This window comes from Drosophila elegans, unplaced genomic scaffold (genome assembly GCF_018152505.1).
Source record: "Drosophila elegans isolate 14027-0461.03 unplaced genomic scaffold, ASM1815250v1 contig_149, whole genome shotgun sequence".
Classification (NCBI taxonomy): Eukaryota; Metazoa; Arthropoda; class Insecta; order Diptera; family Drosophilidae; genus Drosophila; species Drosophila elegans.
In genome coordinates, this window is record NW_024545513.1 from 8,446,119 (window position 1) to 8,470,442 (window position 24,324).

Consider the following 24,324-nt stretch of genomic DNA (forward strand, 5'->3'; position numbering starts at 1 on the left):
AAACTGAAGACATCAATAAAATAGTCCACAGTCGGTATTTCCATGCCTAGCAAAGGGAAATGGAGCGTAGTCATCTGCAATTTACAGCCCCATCAGTGGCCACCCAGTCCCCTCCTGGCATTTGGCAAAACAATAAATACTTTATAAATTGACCTATTGCTTGGGAATTTCAAACTGAGGACTAGTTGTTGGACAGCCGATCGCCGGAGTTGGCATACGTGACCCGAAAGGCATAGCCAGTTGGCCATGATCTGGTTAGGGCTTTCAATGGACTGGGACACACACCAAATGCTGCTCCTTGGGAGCTGCGTTTATGGCGTGTAGTGGCTGTGGTAATTGTCACGTACCGCAGGAGCAGAACAAAGGGCTCTTTCGTGGGAATAGGCCATGTGCTGTTTGCTTCCCATCCTTGAAATTACCTATGCAGTTGGCCCATTGCAGTCTGGCATTCGTCCAATCATGAGTGATTGCCCCGGCAAAACCAAAACCACACGGCGCACCTGAAACGGAGCTGGATTTTGCTTCGGAATTTCACTTCAGCGCAGAACTTGGGGTTCATCAATCAGTGCCCCCTTGGCCACAGAGCAATTCATTTGCTGTCCTCGAAGCGGCAATTGATTTATCCCAGCCGATGTATATGGGTATTCGGCACCCATTCTCAAACAACACAGGACATCATTATTGTTATTTATGGCGCCGCCTTGGGGCCTCAAATGGCCACCTCCTCTTGTTCCTGGACAGATCCATTGTGCCGGACTCACAGTCGTGCGGCTGACAGCTTAATAATTGGCCCACTTTGGTAGCCACCACCAGTTAAAACAAAGTCTCGCATGCAGCAGCGAAACTAATGCCCAACTCATTAGCAGTAAGAGGTAAACAGTGTGGGGGACTTGCAGCTCCAGCAGCACTCTCCTGCCACAATCCTATATCCCAGTCTGGAAATGTCCGAGCTCAGGAGTTAATGCCGAGGTGAAGCCAAGCTGGCAGGCAATCAATTAGCCTCCGACATCTACTACGTACGAACCTTGGCTTTGGGATGGGCAAACTGTAGGCAAATGCCCAAAAGTATACAACGCTTTGCTGCTGAACCCCAATTTATATGTCGTTTTATTTGGCCTTTATTTTCATTCATCTTATTTACATAAAAAACATTGAGATTTATTCATATATAAATATCATAATAATTGCAATTGCTAAGTTCGTTGAAATGTGTGTTTATGTGTGTGTGTTTGGGAGCTGAAAATATAACATTTATTTATTTTCCCATTAACAATTCCCAATTTACATGTGATGCTTCATCAGATACATTAAAATTACTTGAAATTTGGGTGATTTCGATTAGCATACGGGTTTCTTAGTTTATTTAATCTGGACCTTGGAGTGGCGGGCACTCCGTAAGCTCCGTTTGACAACCTTTTTTTGAATGAGAGGAATCCTACCGGAATCCCTGTCTACCCTGTAAAATCAGCCTGCTGTCAAATGCTACTTGATTCGTTGAAACCTTCCACTTTTGCGTGATCAGTGGAATTTCTACTCTAGGGGTTGACATCTAGAAGGTAAAATAGCAAGCAAAGTTCTGACTTTCTATGTTTTAAACGTAGCACAATGGTCTCAAAATGATATAGTAAATATTACTCATACGACATGTTGAACAGTTCAAAATTAACATTAACAAACTATCTACAACTACTATTTGAAGTGTTTAAACACGTTCAATTAAAAAAAAGAATAGATTATTTCTATTTATTTGGCTTGTAAATAATTCTTACTTTCATATATTACGAAATCATTGAATGCGTAGTAATTTGATTACTTCTCAAAACTAGATTTTGTTGTATATTTTGAATCATTAACTTTTGGAAAAATAGTTCAAAAAAAATATGATGACGTGAAATATGTACAGCCCCTTGAGTATTAAACCCACTAAGGTCCACCCCATTTTTTCCATAGCGTGTGCTGATCTCAATTTGCATCGGCTTGGGTCGCTGATTGCACGCACTTTTTTATACATAGGTGTAAACACAGGAACGCGAGGTCAAAGTCAAATAACTCACACTGAATAACTCGCATTGGCGCAACGCTAAAAACACACAAGAGTAGTAGCTATTAAAATACTTATCGCTAAGAGGGTAAGAGCATTTGTCCACACACATTCAGAACGCGGCAGAACGGTTGACAACCACACAGTTTCGATTGCAGTTACATTGCATTGCATCACAAGTGTGCCACTAGAGCGACTCCGTCTCCGCCAGTTGTGGCTGCTGCCTGCGCCGGCGGCTGCTGTTTCAGAGACGCGGGCTCTCCAATATCGTGTGGCTGGACATGACCGAGTTGGCCAGCGCAATGGAGTTGCCAGCCACGGACAGGTTGGTCTCGTTCTTGGACCTGCGGCGCCAGAAGCAGCAGGGGGCACACACTCGCTCGCACACCCGCATCCCCTTGAAGGTGTCCACGAAGGCCCGCCGGAAGCTGGCGTTCATGAAGCAGTAGGTGATCGGATTGCAGCAGCTGGAGGAGTAGGCCAGCAGCTGCAGGAAGCTGATGGACGTGTAGCCCACATACTCGTACACAGCCGGCCCCAGAAGCATGGTCATCGTGTTTATCACGTACAGCGGGGTCCAGCAGATGAAGAATTCCAGCACCAGGACGAAAAGCATCTTCACCACCCGCTTCTTGCTCTCCAGGCTCTTGCTCTCATTGGACCTGCAGAGCAAAATTAGAGGATCGAAAAAATAGGTCACTGGAGGACACTCACCTTCGCAGACCCGCCTCCGTGATGCGCAGACTGGGCTGGGATAGGGACTTTCTCCGGGATTCGTTGTCGCTGGTGTATCCCTGCTGCTGCTGCTGGAGGCGCATCCTCTGCATGCGACTGCAGCAGTCAGTGGGTGCACCTCCACCGGCTGCACCTCCTACCACTCCGTTGATCTGATGCTGGCGCAGGGACTTCACGGAGGCACTGCGCATGCAGTAGAGATGCCTCCGTCCTTCACAGGCACCACCTCCTCCACCGATAAGTCGGCGCTTGCTGCCGCAATGGCCGTAGTCCGCTACAGAATGGAAAGGGTATTCAGCAAATAAGTTAGTCAAGGACTTCACATGATGATTCATAATCAATTAAATATTCATATTTTGCAGAAATTTGAAAATATGAAAAAATATTAACTGTGAATGCCATTTGATTGGAAATTTTATAACGAATTCAACGGTGTATGACATTCCAACATTTGACCATTATTTCCCAGGGTTTTGACACAAAAACCAAGTTTTTTTTTGGGTTTTTTGGCGATTTTTCAAACAAAATTATTTCCGAAGGGTCTTTTTGCTGTAACTTTTCCAAAATAAGACCCAAAGTCAAAAGAGTTGCTATTTTGAACAGCTGGCAACCTATACCATCGATCCCTTATCGTTTGAAAACAATTAATTCAGTTTTGACAAAAAAACCGAATTTTGAAAAACGTTTTTTGAAAAATTTATTTTTGTCAAAATTTCTGACTTTTTTGTAAGGGGGTACATCATCATTTTTTGCAGAAATTTGAAAATCTGAAAAAATTTTAGCTGTAAATGCCATTCGATTGGAAATTTTATTACGAATTTAACGGTGTATGACATTCCACATTTTAACCATTATTTCCCAGGGTTTTGACACAAAAACCAAGTTTTTAAGGTGTTTTTTGGGATTTTTGTCGATTTTTCAAACAATATTATTTCTGAAGAGTCTTTTTGTTGTAACTTTTCCAAAATAAGACCCAAAGTCAAAAGAGTTGCTATTTTGAACAGCTGGCAACCTATACCATCGATCCCTTATCGTTTGAAAACAATTAATTCAGTTTTGACAAAAAAACAGAATTTTGAAAAACGTTTTTTGAAAAATTTATTTGTGTCCAAATTTCTGACTTTTTTGTAAGGGGGTACATCATCATTTTTTGCAGAAATTTGAAAATCTGAAAAAATTTTAGCTGTAAATGCCATTCGATTGGAAATTTTATTACGAATTTAACGGTGTATGACATTCCACATTTTAACCATTATTTCCCAGGGTTTTGACACAAAAACCAAGTTTTTAAGGTGTTTTTTGGGATTTTTGTCGATTTTTCAAACAATATTATTTCTGAAGAGTCTTTTTGTTGTAACTTTGCCAAAATAAGACCCAAAGTCAAAAGAGTTGCTATTTTGAACAGCTGGTAACCTATACCATCCATCCCTGATCGGTTGAAAACAATTAATTTAGTTTTGACACAAAAACTGAATTTTGAAAAACGTTTTTTGACAAATTTATTTTTGTCCAAATTTTTGACTTTTTTGTAAGGGGGTACATCATCATTTTTTGCAGAAATTTGAAAATCTGAAAAAATTTTAGCTGTAAATGCCATTCGATTGGAAATTTTATTACGAATTTAACGGTGTATGACATTCCACATTTTAACCATTATTTCCCAGGGTTTTGACACAAAAACCAAGTTTTTAAGGTGTTTTTTGGGATTTTTGTCGATTTTTCAAACAATATTATTTCTGAAGAGTCTTTTTGTTGTAACTTTTCCAAAATAAGACCCAAAGTCAAAAGAGTTGCTATTTTGAACAGCTGGCAACCTATACCATCGATCCCTTATCGTTTGAAAACAATTAATTCAGTTTTGACAAAAAAACAGAATTTTGAAAAACGTTTTTTGAAAAATTTATTTGTGTCCAAATTTTTGACTTTTTTGTAAGGGGGTACATCATCATTTTTTGCAGAAATTTGAAAATCTGAAAAAATTTTAGCTGTAAATGCCATTCGATTGGAAATTTTATTACGAATTTAACGGTGTATGACATTCCACATTTTAACCATTATTTCCCAGGGTTTTGACACAAAAACCAAGTTTTTAAGGTGTTTTTTGGGATTTTTGTCGATTTTTCAAACAATATTATTTCTGAAGAGTCTTTTTGTTGTAACTTTGCCAAAATAAGACCCAAAGTCAAAAGAGTTGCTATTTTGAACAGCTGGTAACCTATACCATCCATCCCTGATCGGTTGAAAACAATTAATTTAGTTTTGACACAAAAACTGAATTTTGAAAAACGTTTTTTGACAAATTTATTTTTGTCCAAATTTTTGACTTTTTTGTAAGGGGGTACATCATCATTTTTTGCAGAAATATGAAAATCTGAAAAAATTTTAGCTGTGAATGCCATTCGATTGGAAATTTTATCACGAATTCAACGGTGTATGACATTCCACATTTTGACCAGTTTTTCCCAGGGTTTTGACACAAAAACCAAGTTTTTAATGTGTTTTTTGGGATTTTTGTCGATTTTTCAAACAAAATTATTTATGAAGAGTCTATTTGTTGTAACTTTGCCAAAATAAGACCCATAGTCAAAAGAGTTGCTATTTTGAACAGCTGGCAACCCATACCATTTATACCTGATCGTTTGAAAACAATTAATTTAGTTTTGACAAAAAAACCGAATTTTGAAAAACGTTTTTTGAAAAATTTATTTGTGTCCAAATTTCTGACTTTTTTGTAAGGGGGTACATCATCATTTTTTGCCGAAATTCGAAAATCTGAAAAAATTTTAACTGTGAATGCCATTTGATTGGAAATTTTATTACGAATTCAACGGTGTATGACATTCCAACATTAGACCATTATTTCCCAGGGTTTTGACACAAAAACCAAGTTTTCAAAGTGTTTTTTGGGATTTTTGGCGATTTTTCAAACAAAATTATTTCCGTCGGGTCTTTTTGCTGTAACTTTTCCAAAATAAGACCCAAAAGTCAAAAGAGTTGCTATACGTTTTTTGTCCAAATTTCTGACTTTTTTGTAAGGGGGTACATCATCATTTTTTGCAGAAATTCCAAAATGCCATTTGATTGGAAATTTTATTACGAATTTAACGGTGTATGACATTCCAACATTAGACCATTATTTCCCAAGATTTTGATATAAGAACAAATTTTGTGAATATGTTTTTGGGTTTCTTGATATTTAAAGCAAAACAGATTTCTTCAGAGTTCTTTTTGTGTTAATTATTATTGCTTTAATTTTTTTTTCATATAATACAATTTTGCTTAAAGATGGCCATTGTTCTTAAAGAGCATTATGAAGATTGATTTTTGAAATAAAACTTAGAATGTTAACGGTCGCTGGTTAGCTTTAATCTTGCGTGATTGAAACATTAGGGTAAAGTGCAGCCATCACGAGGCTAATGGGTTGGAGTCACGCAACTCTCGACTATTTTGGGGCAAAGGTAGTGCAATTAATCTACCCAACTCAATCGCATAAGCCTACTCGATGCTGCTGCCACTGTGTTTGAGCCTGCTTTTGGTGGCCACTGTGGTGCGTTTGGTGTGGCATGGTCGACACTGGCGACGTCTGGGATTGGAAGGACCCTGCGGCTGGCCACTGGTTGGCAATATGCTGAACTTTGCTCTGGCAAGGCAATCGTATGGAGAGGTTTACGAGTGGATATACAGGTGAGCGATGTCGTCCGATTAATTACCCAATGACAGATGATAATCTGTTTTTGATAGGACGAATCCCGGTCTGAAATACGTGGGCTTCTATCGCCTGTTCAATGAACCCGCCCTTCTGGTCCGGGATCAGGATTTACTGCGCCAGATCCTGGTGGGCACTAACTTTGCCGACTGTGCAGACAATGTTGCTTATGTGGACCATCGACGTGATGTCCTGGCTAGCCATAATCCTTTCATAGCCAGTGGCGACCGGTGGCGCATCTTTCGCGCCGACCTGGTTGCCCTCTTTACGCCCCTTCGAGTGCGTCAGATGCTGCCCCATGTGGACACAGCCTGCCGGTTGCTCCGGGATCAAGTGAGTGTGGGATGCTTTGAGGCCAAAGAGCTGGCCACTCGCTACACGTTGCAGGTGATTGCCTCCGTGGTCTTTGGCTTGGATGCCCATTGCCTGGGTGGCCAGCAAAAGTCGGAGCAACCCAGTCGCTGGCTGGAGTGGCTGGCCCCACTTTTCCAGCCAAATGGCTGGAGTTTGCTGGAAACCATTGCCCTTCTGCACTCACCCCGGTTGGGCAGGCTCATAGGCCATCGGTGGGTGAACCAATCACCCATTTTTTTTTTTCTAATTTCCAAGCTATTGTTCCCTTACAGATACGTACCCCTTAACCTACAGCATTGGTTCCGGGAATTGGTGGCAGCCAGAAGGACAAGCGGTAATAACCTGCTTCAGTGGCTGGCGGAGGGCAAGAGGAGTTTGGGACAGGAGGAGCTGGCCGGACATGCCACCACGCTTCTGCTGGAGGGCTATGAGACCTCGGCCATGCTCTTGGCCGTCACCCTTTACGAACTGGCCATTAATCAGGATGTACAAGGACGTCTGCACTTGGAATTGGATGGGGTGGGTCAAGGCCAGGACCGAGATTTGCTGGGACAATCGGCCCTGGGCGAACTTCGCTATACTGAAGCGGCCCTCCTGGAGGCACTGCGTCTTCATCCGGCCATGCAGGCCTTGCAGAAGCGCTGCACCAAATCATTTACCCTGCCTCCGCAGAAATCAGGTTGCAATGGCAAACTCAAGGTGGATTTGGGCACCGTTCTGGTTTTGCCCGTTCAGGCTATTCATCTGTGAGCTACCTCTTTCAATCCACTTTGTATGGGAGTACCTTTAATGGCCTTCGATTTAGAGATCCTGAATTGTATCCGGAACCCAGGCAGTTTCGTCCAGAGCGATTCTTAAACCAGGCACCAGTAGGCTGCCGATTCCTGGGCTTTGGCGCTGGAGCTCGAATGTGTCCGGGCATGCGACTGGGACTGCTCCAGACCAAGGCTGCCCTGGCCACACTCCTGCAGGACCACTGCGTCCATCTGGCGGACCAGGATCAGGCCAGGATGGAGGTGTCTCCGCTGACATTCCTCACCGCCAGCAAGCGGGGCATTTGGTTGCGCTTGGAAAGGAGGTCACACCAATAGGGAGCATCATTGAATCCGAGAAATTGAACAAGTTCTTGCCTCCAATTCACCAATAGATCTGGGTTTTTTTTTTTAGATAATACTTATACTTAATTGTTCGGGTATTTAGTACTAGGAATATACCCATAAAATCCATTTTAAAATTGTTTGAGGCCGATTTAAATTACATGGTGTAACATGAACTACATACATTATTTAGATAAGATAGATGAAAGTGCACTTAAATCAATTAAAATTATATGGTGCGACATGAAACAAATAGCTTGTATTTAATTTCATTGTGGTTGTAAGTTTAAACCTAATGAGAGATTTTAGTTCCCATTAATCGTCAAGCCTCCTATCATTTCGCAATTTCACTGCCATTAGTGGTTTGAAAAGTAGTTGAGTTGAACCCTATTTAAATTGCAATTTAAAGCGCTGTTTGCGGTCGATAACAAACGAGTTCTTAGTACTAATAATATGGCAATTGCCATTACAACCCGTAATAGGACATTTGCGCATATAGTATACTATATACAGACTCTACGCACTGGGCCTGAAATTTATGACAGAGTAATGTCATGCGATGGCCGTAAACGAACCGAAAAAGTTTACAAATTTAATCAAATTTATTGTCAAACAGCAACGATGCTGAAAGCACAAGTAGTATGTGTGAAAGTGAAGCGGCAGCCTCCATGGCCAATCCTTGGAGTGGGATAACGGCCTTTAACGAGCGCTTAAATGCTTGTCTCGTGCATAATTTACGGCACTTAAATTGACCTTTTCGGCAGCAGGCCGTGCTCCCATGGCCCTCGACAGATAGTGTTGGTAGTGGTAGTGGCAGTGGCAGTGTAGTGGACTGTCCGGGGGTCAGCCACCTAGAATGGAATGCCAGGAGCCGGAAATGAATCACTGGCTGCCCCCGAATGCCGTGATAATTTCAAGTTCTTAGTGGACGTCTATGCTAATGCTTACTTTCCACCATTTCCATTCAGAATGCCGACTTTGAAGGACTTAGCACGGAACCCTTTCATGCAAATGAGTCGCTCCGGGACAACACCGTCTTCATCGAGGTGGACCTCTTTCCATGGCTGAATGAACCAAGGACAAGAGTAATATTTCCGAACATGAAAGCGTCTCAGTGTGATTTCCACGGGGACTCATGGATGAGTTCGCTGTGTGAGAGGGGTTTGCAGTTGTCATACACGTCACGTTATCTCAAGTTCAAACAGCCTCTCCACTGTGCTATATTTTTAGGGCCTACAGCCTACATTCACTGCAGACTCTGGAATACATTAGGAATGTACTTTAAGCCAACATTAAAGCCGAATTAGGAGAATTGATTTGGACCAGCATTTTGCCTAGGGCTGACTTAATCTGGGGATTATTCACAGTATCACAGCATCGCAGCATCTGTGGAAATCAGAGCCATCTAGCCACGGGGAGTGCTCTTAAAGCCGTCGATGCGAATGCAAATGAAAGCAAAAACGCCTGGAGCTTTTTTTGGGCGGGCATTGTCTCCACTTTTCGGAGCACTTGGCTAACACTCCAATCTTCATCCTTCATATTCCAGTCTTAAATCTCCTACACTCTGAGAAAATGCAGACTAACTCATGACCATGCATATCCTTAAAATATCAAAAAAAAAATGAAGTAAAGTAAGTAAAATTCATTTTTAAGTAAACCACAAATTTAAATTTTCATACTAAACCCAAATAAAAAATAATATAGTGAAACAAAATACCTAGAAAATATTTAATATTTCCATATTTAAAATAACTTAAACGGCAATCAATGAAAATCAAAGGGAATAAATCAAAAATTGGGTATGAATTACTTGGATTTCCTACGTTTACTACCTGCGAAATATGGGCAGTTTTTGTACTTTTAGGTAATGCTAAGACTTTATTATTGTTCCCATTGTTTCATTTAAATATAAGCCATTATAGAAATACCAAAATATGGGCTATATTCCCACAGTTTAGGCAGTGTGTAGAATACATTTATCGGCCATAACTTTAAGTCACAAGTAGATTGCAATGTTAAGCTAATGAATTCCATTTGTTGTTAATTTTTTTTAGGGTGTACCTCCAACCTTAATCCCCCTTTACTCCAGCATTCCTCCTCCAAGCACCCATACCCATCCAATTCACTTCCTCGATTTTAGCGGCAAGCTTTTCGTGCGTGGTAAACTTTGCCGTGCAAATTGTGTGTGACGCAGTTGGTGAAGCGCAGCCGTTGGACTAATCTGGAATGGCACCTCCCACGAGAGGCATCCACCCCCACGCCCACGCCCACACCCACCCACGAGCCCACAAAAACCCTTTGCCCCTGTGGCTGCAAAAAGGGGGACAAAAATGTCAGAATTTTAACATAAAACCTCTCACCGTAGTAATACTGGGAATGGTGTGGCTGGCTTGGATGCTGTTGCTGCTGCTGCTGCTGGTGCTGGTGCGGCGTCATCGTGTCGAGGGACTGGTGGCAGTGGCCTCCGATGGAGCGCCTCTGGCTGCCGGGTCCTCCTCCTCCTGCTCCACCAGCTCCTCCTGCAGAGGCGGAGGCGGAGGCCACCTCCGGACCACTGCTGCCAAAATTCATGGCCCGCTCGTTGCGCATGCTCACGTACAGCGTGCGCGTGATGAACAGGTAGGTGAAGCTGAGGGCCAACAGGGGCAGGACCAGAAGGGCCAGGAGCAGGAACAGGTTGTAGGCCCGCTCGTAGTTGAGGCTGTGCGCCGGCCATTGCTCGCGGCACTTGCGCAGTCCTTAAACAAACAAAAAAAAAAAAAAAAAAACAGGATTAATGGGAAAGTGGTGTTAATTCGTTTAAAAATGTCAATTTTCCTTGTTTTCTTTTGATGAAAGAGTTGAAACCCATTCTTTAGATGTCGATGTTTTATTATAGCATGTCATTTACAGAATATTCTCTGCAATATTCACGACCAAATACAAACAAAAAATACGACCGACAATGGCAGCAATTTCCAGGAACAATCTATGAAGCGTCTCGGAAAAAAGTTTAATTGCCATGCCCTTAAGGGCAAAAAATGAAAAACGTATGTCCTTAAATAATGGTTTTGCACCCACCTGGTCGGCTGGTCGGCATCAGTTGGCTGAAGGCGGCGATGGGCGTCATGCACACCAGACTGCCCAGCCAGATGATGGCGATGATCTTGTTGGCGTGGTTGATCGTCTGCCAGGTGCGCGACCTCAACGGGTGGCAGATGGCGTAGTAGCGTTCGCAGGAGATGGCCACCAGGGTCCAAGAGGACACCGCCACAGAGGCAGCTGCAAAACAGAACATGGCAGGAAGATTTACCAACAACTAACCACTGTTGAAATAAAAAAGATTACAAATCAATTCAAAAAAAAAAGTTATTCATTTAGTTGTGAAACTACCTTTGACCAAATCACATGAAAAAGTTTAAAAATTGTATTTTTTTCTTAACCTCGATTTTGGTTAAAATATTTTCGTTCAAAAAAAAAAAAGATAATTATCTTTGTGAGGCGGTATCAAAAATATTGCTAATCTAGGCCTGCCATTCGCCATTCTAAGTCCACCCTCCGTAAACTTTTGACTTTTATGGTTCCAATATTAATGGCCTTTTCTCTGGCCGCCCTTCGTTGCCCCCATAAAGTTTTATTCGAGCACTCATTGGCAATTGTTCCGCTTGGACCACGACTCCATTGCGTCCCAGGAACAATTAAAATGTTAATGGTTTGTCGGCTCAACTTGTATTTTTTTTTTGGCGCAATGATAGCGGCAATGGACCCAAAAGAGTACCGCATTTAATCAAATCCTCCCCGGCCCACAAACAGTTTGTTTTTAAAGTGTTCCCGGCAATGGGCTATCGTTCGTCCTAGTCGCCATCACAGTCACAGTCGCAATCGCAATCCTAATCCAAATCCCTATCCCCATCCTAATCCTGGCTGGCATCAACAACGCAATAAAGGCCAGAAACGCACACACACACACATACTAAGTTTATGTTATGAATTTCATGAATTCTTAAATACATAAAATCTAAATAGTATGGAAATAGTATGAAATATTATAAGCAGGGATGGCAGAGGTGGAAAATTAAGTCCTAACTTAATTTGCATGTCACGCAGCTCTTCTAGCATTCTTATTTTAGCTGATTATTAGTTTTAACAGTTTAATTGTTTTAACGAAAACTGATAAGCAATAAAGCCGAGGAAAGACAAATATAATAAACAGCTTTGATAGGGTAGAAGAGTTTAATTTTACGTCCAGCATTGCCACCTTATTTATAACGATTTAAGTTACTTGTGCCTCACCATTTCACGCGTTTGATTCATATTCATAGTCAACTTTGAAGCGAATTTCCCCATTTCATGAAATGAGTGCTTGAACTGGCCATCGTATAAACAGGAACACATAACTTGGTAAGTGGATGCTGGGCCTCGAAATGGGGACACCTCGAAAATGGGTTGAGGCGGGTTTTTTAGAGGTTGTGGATGCGGGTGTGGCCACATTGGCGAGTTGATGAAACGGGCAGAGCTCATTAACAAAATTAAATTTAGCTCCGTCGCGTGGCGCCTACATTCCATTCGCACCCTTTACCCTGGCAAAATGGACCACGGCCCAATGATTTCGGCAGTCCGCAGTCCTCAGTCCGTAGGAAAAATGTAAATTTTATGGAAATGCTGAAAATAGAAGTCGGACCGCAACGTGGGCCAACAATGAATCGAATGAAACGCAAATGCTGGGAGGAAATGGCCAAGCGGAAAACTGTGTCGATGGTATTCGTAAATAGAATCGTTGATTGAACGCAAACAAGCAGGCATCGGGAACTTTGACTTGGCTAATTTTTTCTCGGACATGAGTTGAGTCCTTCAAGTCCCTAAAACACACACACACATCTGTTTTCGGATATCTCCGATAATCGCCCGTAAAAAACTGCCTTTCTTTTGCTTACATTTTCTCAGGATTATGTTGTCCAGCCAGTCATAAAACAAGCTAAGCTCCCGGGGACCCTGCTGAGTGGAAGAATAATATTATTAAATATGCATTTCCTATCCGGCAGACGGAGCTGTCAACGACCTATTTCAAAAACATGACACATCGGACAGAAAGAAACACTTTAGAAAATGGCAAGCTTATCCTCCACGCTTTTCCTTTCCTTTCTTTTCTTTTCTTTTCGATTCCAATTGTATTTATTGAATAGTTATATTCTGTGATAATACTATGATTTTTTTTTGATACAATGATTTGGATTTGTTTAATGCGCAGCTTATTCTTCAAGCCTAAAAATGTAGGGTATTTAATTTAAGATGTCGTAATGTGTAAATTCCTTTTAAAAGCATTATAAATTAATGCTTGTTGCTATATGCCATAGATTATTAAGGATTTATGAATACCAAATATTTTAGGAAAAAAAAGCGCCATTAATCCTTTTGTATTTTTTGTATACTAAAGTGTTGTTTTATTTTAGACAACGTATTAGATATCCTTAACGCGGCAGTTGGTCCTTAGAAAATGGGTATTTTTTTGTCAAAAAAAAATATCCTTTACTCTGAAATAATAAAAGTGTTTGATTAAAGGATTTCTTTATAAATATACATTTATACAGTATAACAAATCACATTTTACGTGCCTAGTATAAAATGTTATAAGCTCTTTGTACGAATTCAAATTGGTTTGTATGAAAAAGCTCCATTGTTCCTGGCTAGTGTTAGTCGCAATAGGCAAACGTATCTGTCCGGAAAAATGAGAAATTGGTGGCACTGACGGTTGGCAATCTCGAATTAAGCCGAAATGAGTTTGGCCAAGGCCAGTGTCCACATTCTCAGGTGCTCAAAGCCAACTGGGGTCAGCAAATAACAATGCGCCGGACTCCCGATTCCGTTTTCGTTTCCCTGGTGGTCAGGCCACCATCTCCTCCTCCTCATCCTCCTATTTTCGCTCTTTTTCGGTGCGTGTTCGTGTGGCAAACTTCAAATGATTTTGCCATGCAGAAATATACTGTCATGGGTGAATGCGAGTGGATCCATAACTTGATGCATGCTGCGAAAATTGGGGGAAGGCCAAAAAAGAAAGCCATTCTGCCTGCACTTTCCATCGGAAAGTTGGTCAAACTGTTGTCTGAGATAGTTTTTTGTACGGCTTGTGGTCATTGCTGCACGTGTCCCATTTTTGAGGGCTGCAGTTAAAATGGCATGTCCATGTCTCATTCTTCATCTGTTTATTGGTGCCTATGGCTACTGGTTATATTAAATTCCGAAAACTCTGGTGAAGAGAAGTTTGTGTGTGCGTAAAATGAACTTCCAACTTTTCATAGTTTCTAATTGCGCCTTGCGTTCTCCGGTCAGGTGGCTCGGCATTATTCACTCGGAAAGCCAAGTGGCTGCTCTGAGGGCTGTGGCCAAACATTTTCCTGCCGGTTATTTGCTTTTCGATCTTCTCCATCTGCCGACTCCATTGTGCCAACTTGAAAGTTGCAATAAAATAAGCTAACAACCGCAAAAGTATAACTGGCCCAGGAGAGCTGCAGTTCATCAGGCCTTACTTTTCTGCCACGGGCAATTTATCCTCATCTACATCCTCGACCACATCCACATCCACATCTACAGCTCACTTGCTCACCTTGATGTTTAAAGGTAAATAAACGAAACCGTAGAGTGCGGCTCTGGGAAAAGTCTGTTAAGCCTTTGAGGTTTCCCAAAGTCCAGAGTCCAGATCTGTAATTTACGCCCGAGTTGAGAGGTCAAAGAAGAAAGTTGAGCATTAATTAAAAGTGCTGCCACCTGCCAAGGGATTTGCATTAAAACTATATTCCCAGACTGCAGGGCACTGCATTCATATTAAGCCTTTTTAATGGGTGTAATTCAAAGTAAATAGTGCTAACAACTAATAGCCTCGCTTAAGCCCTCTCCGTGCTGGTTTTTAAATGCTTTTCATTTGGTGCGTAAATATTTGCAGTTTTTGTTTGAACAGGATGCGGATATCAGCTTGATAGCTTGATAAGCGCGCACTCTATTTTCCGAGGCTCACGTAAATATTTAATGTTATTTATATATGCGCATATTGGCAAATAAGAAACAGCTTCATAAATTATGGTTATGGTTATCAAATTGGAAATGACTTAAAGCGGGCAAATGCAAAAAACCGAACATGGCCCATTTTCAATTTCCCAGTCTTCGCCACGCGCCGTTTTCGAATCCAATCCAATTCCGGATTGCCCCGTGGTCGTTGTTTTTGATTTAGCGCCCCATTCGCTACACAATGACAATAAGTCCATCTTTGGCATTTTCATTTTTTTATTTTGCCCAACATACAGCTCGCAGATACAACTGAAAGTGGATTTTTATGGACTTAACTCAACTCAATTCAACTCAACTCGAATGTGTGCCTTGTGCGTGCCAGAGTCGTCAATAAAAATAATTCCAAATTGTAGACAACAATAAAGAACGGTTGGGCAAAAGTTTGGCCTGTCGACGCTGGCCAGATTGAAAAAAGCATTCGTCATGTTGTATAAAAGCATCCCTACCCTCTACAATTATATCCTACAAAGGGAAATAGGCAAATGATGAGACAAGGAGTATCAGATGGTCGATTTGCTGATTATTGTTATTTTTACGGACTTTTTCCTTTTGATTTCTCCCAGCGCTCCCCTTGCAAAATTGTGAAATTATATATATATATATAAAGATATATTCAGTACGTATAGTATATATAAGAAATTGCGTCCGATTGTTTACCCGTATTGATACGAAAAGTTATGAGGAGCTGAGCAACTTTTCTGCCGGCGGGCTCACTCTGCGTATGTCTTTTTGCCAGCTATAAAAGTGCCATAAACTGAGCGGACTCAAGCGAAATGAATTTGCAAGGGAAAATTGGAAAACACAACAAATTAAAGTGTCCTAGACAGCCTAGCTGGAGTGTTGCTCAAAGGGGTTTTCACTGGTGGAAAAGCACTAGGGCTTTGCATTTTAATTGGAAGACCAGCAGAGACTGGGACAAAGCTACTGTTGCATATTTCTAGGATGATTGGGCAAATAAACTACACAATACTTGTATGCCAAATTAATCTTGAAACTCGCTTTACAGAACTAGTAAGCTGTGAAAATGTACGGTTTTATGGGGTTTCATACCCTTGCAAGAGGTTTTTATAACTTTAATCAGAAGGAGTGTGACTCGATTTAAAAAATTCCAAATACTTTTTACTCAACTTTAATATTTTTCGCATTGATTTTTATTTTTTATTTTTATTTTTCTTTATAACTATTTAATAATATATATTAATGTTAAGTCATGGAATTTAGTATGCAAATTTACAAAATTTGAATAGAGTATTATGCAATGCAGTTTTATAAATTGACTAATACTTTTTCCTAATCCTGTTAGGGTATTAATTCTACGGCTTGCCGAAGCTAGAAAATTTAACTTCATTAAAGATTTAAGAGGTGCACTCCTTGAAAACTGCATTTCGCATGCATGAGCTGGCTGTGTGAAAATGGAGTGAAAGTGGAAAGTTTAGTCACAGTGGCAGGTGCTGCGCATTGTTGGTGACCTGTTTACGTCGCTCGGTTTACGGACAGCCAAGTTGTCGCTGCACTGCATCACGGAGCAGTTCCAGAGGGACGACTATATCAAGGAGCTATAACAACTCGACGTAAAACTTTTGCCCAGAGATTGCCACTTGGCCTGCCGGTAAAGTGCAGGAAAAAGACATAAAATTAAATAATCCAATTGGAGTGCAACGAGCCATCAGACCGCAGTTCGCAGAAGCTTCTTGAAGGAGTACAATTTTTTTTTTGTTTTACATATTTTTTACAAATGTAAAGAAACAGTTTTAAATTTAAATGTTCTTGTTTTAATTATAATTGCAATATATCTTGAACAAAACAAATTTTTTTATATCTCCCGAATCTCTTTCTCGTCGTTGCAAATAAGTTTATTTTTGGTTTATATTTTTAAGCTTTCAATAACTGGTTTTCATTGAGCTAAGTTTCAGAAAAGCAAAAAAAATTGGCAATAATTGTAAGCCGACTTCCTCCTAGCAATCTTTCAATTTGCGTGAAATACCCTGGAAATATTCTCCGTTGAAGCCATCTATAAATAAAGCTTTGTGCTGGCCAACGGAAAAAAATATTTGCATCGCTGGGCAAAGGGAAAGTCCCTGCTCAAAGGCTATTTAAACACGCCCTAATTGTTGCCATGGCAGTGTATTCTCAATCTCCAGCTTCTTCACTTTAAAATGCCTTGCGTAGTCATTTTTTCTTCGCCCAGCGATAAATTGCTAAATAAATTGAGTGCAAAGAAATGTCCGTCAGGTGGTGGAGAAAGTGGGGAAAGCAGGTGGTTTAATGTTGTGACACGCAACAAAGCTGATGTGGCTGACATCAATGCAGGTGTTTTTTTCTGAGTTAAGACCCCCCGCTTCAAATAGCATAGAATGATAGAACATTTGGTATTCGAAAAAGAATGCCACACAATGCTTATTCTAAAGCTACAAGACCCCGTTCCACAAACAAATCCCAAATACAATACTACATTCCACTATGTGTTTCATATAAGCCATGTTAATTTCGCATTAGAACCTGTCAACCGCACTTTGTGGTGAAAAGAAGGGAGACAAAGGTGCCACTGGAAATCCTCAAAGGGCGAAAAGGAGCTGAAAAATCACCTTTCATTTGTATTCCCTTTGTGTGCCATGTGCCCGTAATATGCCGACCCACCATTTCCATTCCGCCCCCACTCATTAATTCAGCTCAAAAGTGAATTTCATTTCCCGCCAGCTCCAAGCAAATAATGCTCGCACGCAAAAAGTGGCATTAAACATCGTTTTAATTTGCCCTCTTTTAAATGGGTTTTATGTGCATTTCATTTAATGGACGACAGCTTTGATTATGATCTTGACAAATAAATGCATTTTTCTGGAAATCAATAAGACTGCGTTTTAAAACTTAAAAATGTTCTGCATAAAGGATCAATTATATGGTGGTGGAAATTCTTTATGAGGAACACATTTCCCTTTTACACTTCACTTTTGCCTCCTCACACAGGTATGCAAATTGGAATTGGAAAACACAGATTGCTGATGAAAACAATATTTTAATGTGTTTTGGTTTTTTTCCGTTTTTTTTTATGCTGCCAGGAACAAAGATGAAGTACACATGGGCCATCAATGGCAGCATAGGCTTTTTTCCTTAGTGGCAAATATTTAAATAATTGAAAATCAATAACCATGCCAATTGTATACACCCAAAAAAAAATGGCCAAAGAAACTAAGCTATTGTTACATGAATTTTAAACTATTGTGTTTGAAAAACATATTAATAATATATATTATATAGTTGAAAGAAGTATCAAATTTAAACTTATGTGGTTTAAAATTAAGGCCATAGTTAACAGTTTTAGACTTTTCGATATAGAAATAAAACTAAAATTATAGGTGCTATCATTGAATGAATACTTTTATTTTAATACACTTATTAAAACTAAATTTTCAGTGTTTTTTTTTTTGGTGTTTGTAAGTGTGAGTGTCGGCATTATTTCGTTTTGAAACAATTTACTGTGGGCAATAAAGTGTCGATTTCGACATTCACATTGAGATAGCGACTGTGAATGGAGCAGATGGGCAAAAAGTTGAACGATGTGGGCAATCTGTGGACCATGGCCGACTCATGAATGCAGGATTCATTATGATTGAGTAGGATTAAGTTGAGTGGCACACACTTACAGTCACATTCACATTCATATCGGATGCCCATGAGTTTCGAGCTTGCGCCCAGTTAAGTCTCATTAAAACGGGGAAAACAACGTGGAGAGCACACACATAAGTTCGAGTAATTGCGACCCCAGTCAAATAAGCCCGTTTCTTTGCACTTTCTGTGCAAACTTTGGAGCCAAACGTGGCAGTGGACGTGGGCGTGGGCGTGGGAGGTCAGGAGGTCATGAGAAGAAAGCGTAAATAACATTTCCACCCCACTCGTTAAAGTTGCGATTCAAGAGCAGCGTGGTTAGTTTTCATTTCAATTCGCTTTTCTACTTATGCCATTTGCCTCCCAAATGTGTGTGCATAATTCTGCTCATTACGGGCGACCTTGAAGGAGGTGGACAGAAATGCAAGACCGAAAAGTTGGCATCTGTGGCAGATTTCAGCTCGCCTAATTAATGATTACGTCGACGTAGCCGCTGATTTGTGTGGCCAACAAAAGCGAAGAAATAAAAACAAATGGCAAAAACCCAGCACGGCATTCGACAAGAAATTCAATTAATCATTCATTTGCTGAGCTGTCAGGAGAGACTAGTCCACTGGGTGGTCCGTCCACAGGTCAGGGTTCAAGGCCACGGCTTTAGTGGCAACAAGTGCAGCCAGGTCGAGCCCTTCGAAGGAACCCGGCCTCTGTTTTCTGCAATAAAAGGCGAAATGAAATGGCTACGGGCCATAAACTGAAGTCTATGCCGCCAATCTGACCTTTTTCTTTTGTCATTTTAAATTGGGCTGACCTTTGCGAAGCGAATTCTTTTTAGGGCGATACAAACCTTAGAAATGTTTTATTTTTAATGCAAAAACTTAACAAAAGCTAATGAGAATCTGTTATAGTACATAATTGCTTCCTTTTTATGGCCCAAACTTTTGTTTAAAAAAATTATTTTAAGTTCGCCTGAAAATGTTAATTATAAATGAGCAAATGGGATGTTATTCAAGCTGATTTTCTGGGAAAACTTTTGATGAATTTATTTCTTTTGTATTACTTTGTAAATTTTTATTTGGAAAAAATATTCTATTGGCAAAAATTGATGAAATTCGCTTGAAAAAATAGTTAGTTGTGCAATGATAGGTGTCAAATTTGCGAAAAGCTGTCGATTGGGATTATTTCATGTTGTTATATTTTGTAAATATATTTTTTTGGTAGAGCAAATACAAAATCCACATGGTTTTTATGCTGATTTCGTGAGAAATGTTTGGAAATATGCATACATGACTAATGATTTTTGTATTACTTTGCAATCATTCGTTTGGAAAAACTTGTTTTAAAGATTTTTATTGGAAAAAGTCATGCACAATTTAAAATTCAGTTGTTCAAATGCAAAAACGTTTGCGAATAATGTGAAAAAGTTCGTTGGGCAATGATTAGTGCCAAATGGGATTTGCGAAAGGCTGTCCCTCGATTGGGATTTGCATAAATAATGGGCATTACCTGCGGATGCGGAAATCAAATGACACTGGACAGTGGACAGTGGATGGAGTTGGGTAAAGCGAGCAATTCAAGGAAATGCCATTGGCCACAAATGCATAATGGCGACGATAAATCATAGGGCATGGTCACGCCCACGAAGGAAGTCGGAATCCCGGAATGCCGGAATGCCGGAATGCCAGGATATTGCAGGACTTTGCGCTGCACCTTGACGTTATGATGGCCATAAATCGGTGGTACAGCACGGCCAGCTTGGCCAACTCGGCCAGCTCGACGTTTTCAGATTTACGAGCCAGTCGACGCCTTATGCAACAGATGCTGGTTATTGGTGGTGGTGGTGGAAATGTGGATGATGATGGGGTCCTGTTTCCTTTCGAAGGAGTGCGCGACATGCTGGAAACAACCCCGAGCCGAGTGCTTGCTCAACAAATTGGCATGTGTACATGTGCGTTTGCGCTCAACTTGTTTGCCTTCCATTGTTATTATGTTGTTAATAAGTTAGTGGGGAGAGGGGGAAGCAGCGGTTCCGGCAGCACCGAAAACCAGCTTGCAGCAAGACAGACAGACAACATTACCAGCAGCACGACGCCTTAGACGGCGCAGGAAACAGGAAACAAGTTATGAAAATGCACGGTGGCTGTTCAAGAGCTCGACCAGGAAAATGCGACGTGACGCTGCATGGCGGCATGATTTTCGCAATATTGCCATGGTAACAGGCAATTCCCCGGCTGCTTAGGCAGCCACTTGAGTGCTCTGGCTTAGGATCGATTATGATGAAGCTGTGTGCATATGGAAATTGGCCAGAATGTTGAGCACTTTTTCGATTAATTTGCCTTGGTAATGGGTGGGATCAGCCGGGATTTGGCACTGCACACTCCTTTGGCTTCCAGGATACGAATAACTAGAAAATCCTTCGGCATGCACTTTGATTAAATAATCATATGAATGCCACTCAAAGCGCTTCTCTTACCCGTATTAACTGCCCCAAAACCGACGTGACAGACAGGTGTCAGAAGCATTTCCTTTTAAGGGTTCAAGGCAAACTGTGTCACAGATGGCTGAATCCCAGGTCCAGCTACTATAGATAGATAGATAGTTAGATGGATAGATAGATAGATATAGTAGTTTCACCCATCACGACTTATCTATGCTGGCGACTCGAATTAATATCTGTTCTGCTCAAGGATCAAACATGAACTTGAGGTTTAGTCAATGAGTTAAAATGACTTTAAACAGCCTTCGCATACATGTGTACACTGTGTACACAGTTTGTGTGTGTGTGGTGTGCGTGGGTGGACCATTTAATCTTTTGAACCCCTGAGGAACCCCGAACGTCGTTACGCAGATGCGGGCCACCATAAAATACGGCTACGGCCATTCAGCAGCGGATGCTCTGGGATGCTATTGCAAATAGTAGTGGTAGTGTGTTCGTTCTACTTGCCAACCAAATATGATTTAAGCCATAAATAAGCGCGGAAATTGTGCGTAAAATCGATGGAAGACAGTTTCCTTAAGTGGAAAACCGATGTGCATAAGTGCGTAAATAAATATACTTTGTCACTTGGTCATCTAAAAGTTATGGGCTAAAGTTTGTCTATTGAATTTAGTTTAGCCAAAGGGTTGTCAAGCTCTAGCCAAGACAATCCGATGTTTATATACCCTTGCAGCAATTGCAAAAATTAAACTAAATTATTCAATCGCTCCTATGGCAGCTTCTATGACAGAGAAATTATAATTTCTTTCATTTATTTTCTTAAGTTTTCGTTTAAAATGTATTTCTGAAATTTCAAGTACAGCAAAGTTATAAGGCTAAAACAATGCTATTCTTATTGCTTCTATGGGAGCTTTATAGTATAGTCGTCCGATCCGTCAATTATACTTATATACCATTAGCAATTCAAGAAACCTTTGTGAAAGTTTTATGACTCCATTGCTGCGCGGCAAACTTTTCCCTTCAATTATAAAACCCTATGCAAGGGTATAAAATGAAAGTCTCATGAGCTGGCAACAGTTTTCAAACTCAAAAATAAAATAGAGTCTCAAGACCAAGGGAAAGTACAAAAAGGACAACTTTATTTTCTGTCAATCTTCATTGACCGATGACTCTACCAGGACTTGTTGGACGACCAACACGAAGACATCATAAGCGGTCCCGCCAGCAGAGAACCCACTTCCTCCATTTCCCATTCATTTCCGAGGGGCAAAGGGCTGAAATGCTGCCATAAGACAAGTGACCTATCCAGTTCCCAGGTGGGTTGTGGACTTGAAGGACGGGCAGGACTGGTTGGGAGGACCAAAATGAACATCTGTCTGTCCCCTGGTGGCAATCATCATACGCACTTTTCCTTGTCCTTTGGCCCAGTAAAACTAGATGCGGATTTGGAGGAGTATGGTGGGGAGAGGGCAGCCTTTCGGCTCCGGCGCCGGAAGTATTGGCGCGAGACCATCTGCACCGAGTCCAAGAACAGATCCATGCAGTTGTCCACGCAGTCGCGCTCCTCGGACCGCAACTCCAGTCCCGGCCGCGGAATGCAGGTGTTGAAGCAGCGACGCGTCATCTTCCGGATCAGCTCCTGGATGTTGGCCAGCACGATCTGCTGGCGGATTCGCTCGAGGTTGTGGGGTTTTTGGTTGGGCGCCATTCGATTCGAGGATTGGATTATGGGTGATAGATATGTCAGATGTCGAACCCACAGTTGACAGAGGGAACAAGGGAACACCTTTTAATTTGGACACGTTTGGCCAGACACAAATGAAATGGCCTGCCTTATACATAAACTTACCCTGTGCAAACTGGATGAGCTTGCAAAGCACCTCGCCGAAGATGAAGTGCCGCAGCAGGGTGCCCACCAGGGTCACCGGCATGCAGAAGACCCCCAGCAGGATGTCCGAGATGGCCAGGTTGAGCAGGAATACGTTGGTGATGGTGCGCATGCGACGATTCTGAACCAGGGTGAGCACCACCAGCAGATTGCCCACGACGGCGCACAGGAGGATGGCCGAGTAGCAGGGCACCACCCAGATGGGCACATCGGCACTCACGCGCGGCACACTCCTGTTCGATTTGACCGTGACTGTGGAGGCCACAGTGGTGGTGGTCCCGCCCACATCCAGATCCAGATCCAGACCCAGGTCCAGCTCCAGCCCACTGTAGTTGTAGTTGTAGTTGTGGTTGTAATTGAAGAGATCACCGGGCGGCAAGCCACTTATAGTGGTCACCCCTTGGATCTCCGGGCCGGTGGCATTCAGCTGGATCACTGCCTCCTTGGCCAGCGGCAGCGCCTGGCGCAGGAAGCGATAGAAGGCGTCAATGGTTAGGCCGAACGGGGTCCACTCGGATCCCTCGAATCGCACCCGCACTCGCGGCACTTCGTCAACTGCACGCAAATAAAAAAAAGTGTGTGCGTAACGCAAACGCAGGACGTGGATGTGGATGTGGATGTGTGTCACAGCGGTGTGGAGTTCGCGTTCCGCGTTGTGTGTCGCGCCTCGCAATCTTCGCGAAGCACTGACGGCACTCGTCGGCGACTTTTGTGCCTTTTCTGCCATTTGTGGCCACCAGCCGGTGCCGAACAGCCGCAACATGCTGCCAAAGGAGGCCATCCAGCCAGCCAGTCACAACTCACCACAGACCATGTGGCAACATGTTGCCAGGGGACTTGTTGATACTTCCAGTACTTCGATTAGTTGATTAGGGCAGAAGAAAACCAGAACTGTTTAGTTATCCTTTCAACTAAATCTCGATCGAAGCATTTTTATGGATAGATTCTTTATATACGATGGCTTAATGTACATTCATCATGAAAATGACGGAAGTTTGATTACATTAAAGTACCATTTGTCAGGACAGCATGTTGGCTGATAAGCATTACCATCATTACCAAGAAACGCCAGTGCTAAGCAATTGGCTATGAAAGAGCGAAGGAAAAAGGGGATTAGACCATTGCGAAACCACATAACTATAAATGGTACATATATTTATTTATCTACATTGTTTAAATGCCATCTTAAAAACTTTTTGAAATAATTATTATTGTTATTGATATAAATTTAAAGTCAAACAAAAATCAATATATATTAAATAAGATTTAGGAGGCATATCCAAAGGCCTTTAATTATTTTTTTATGGGTTTTTATGGTTTTGATTCAAAAATAACCTCACATCTAGAAAGCTTTTCCTGGAAACTTGGCTTAAATAACATGCACAGCCAAACAGTTGATTATTTTGTGCAAACGATGACCCAAACAAT

General features: G+C 41.5%; 3 protein-coding genes across 4 annotated transcripts; 1 reads left to right on the plus strand and 2 right to left on the minus strand.

The window, feature by feature from the left end:
- Positions 1-1,123: 1,123 nt before the first annotated feature.
- Positions 1,124-23,659, minus strand: LOC108136370 (gastrin/cholecystokinin type B receptor). Its single transcript, XM_017257483.1, has 5 exons — positions 22,858-23,659; positions 10,994-11,194; positions 10,294-10,671; positions 2,756-3,050; positions 1,124-2,703 (listed from the first exon to the last, which is right to left on the minus strand). Exons 1-5 carry the CDS (start codon positions 23,657-23,659, stop codon positions 2,286-2,288), a joined length of 2,094 nt encoding a protein of 697 aa, XP_017112972.1. The 3' UTR covers positions 1,124-2,285.
- On the plus strand, positions 6,047-8,398 carry LOC108136626 (probable cytochrome P450 308a1). Of its 2 annotated transcripts, XM_017257945.2 has the most exons (4): positions 6,047-6,460; positions 6,518-7,048; positions 7,109-7,582; positions 7,642-8,398. In XM_017257945.2, the coding sequence occupies exons 1-4, from the start codon at positions 6,279-6,281 to the stop codon at positions 7,925-7,927; spliced, it is 1,473 nt and encodes a 490-aa protein (XP_017113434.1). In that variant the 5' UTR covers positions 6,047-6,278; the 3' UTR covers positions 7,928-8,398. The 2 variants fall into 2 exon arrangements, with proteins under 2 accessions (XP_017113434.1, XP_041565790.1); XM_041709856.1 differs by having other exon boundaries at positions 6,518-7,582.
- Positions 22,071-22,937, minus strand: LOC108136627. Its single transcript, XM_041709861.1, has 2 exons — positions 22,415-22,937; positions 22,071-22,354 (listed from the first exon to the last, which is right to left on the minus strand). Exons 1-2 carry the CDS (start codon positions 22,714-22,716, stop codon positions 22,180-22,182), a joined length of 477 nt encoding a protein of 158 aa, XP_041565795.1. The 5' UTR covers positions 22,717-22,937; the 3' UTR covers positions 22,071-22,179.
- Positions 23,660-24,324: the final 665 nt, after the last annotated feature.

Excerpts from the sequence above, each read along its gene's own strand:
- LOC108136626 (XM_041709856.1), top strand. The coding sequence starts at position 6,279 with ATGCTGCTGCCACTGTGTTTGAGCCTGCTTTTGGTGGCCACTGTGGTG. Across the intron at positions 6,461-6,517 it reads GTTTACGAGTGGATATACAG|GACGAATCCCGGTCTGAAAT; the intron begins GTGAGCGATGTC and ends TGTTTTTGATAG. Across the intron at positions 7,583-7,641 it reads CCCGTTCAGGCTATTCATCT|AGATCCTGAATTGTATCCGG; the intron begins GTGAGCTACCTC and ends CCTTCGATTTAG.
- LOC108136627 (XM_041709861.1), bottom strand. The coding sequence starts at position 22,716 with ATGGCGCCCAACCAAAAACCCCACAACCTCGAGCGAATCCGCCAGCAG. Across the intron at positions 22,355-22,414 it reads GGGCCAAAGGACAAGGAAAA|TCCTGCCCGTCCTTCAAGTC; the intron begins GTGCGTATGATG and ends CCTCCCAACCAG.
- LOC108136370 (XM_017257483.1), bottom strand. The coding sequence starts at position 23,659 with ATGTTGCGGCTGTTCGGCACCGGCTGGTGGCCACAAATGGCAGAAAAG. Across the intron at positions 3,051-10,293 it reads CCATTCCCAGTATTACTACG|CGGACTACGGCCATTGCGGC; the intron begins GTGAGAGGTTTT and ends TCCATTCTGTAG. Across the intron at positions 2,704-2,755 it reads ACGGAGGCGGGTCTGCGAAG|GTCCAATGAGAGCAAGAGCC; the intron begins GTGAGTGTCCTC and ends TTTGCTCTGCAG.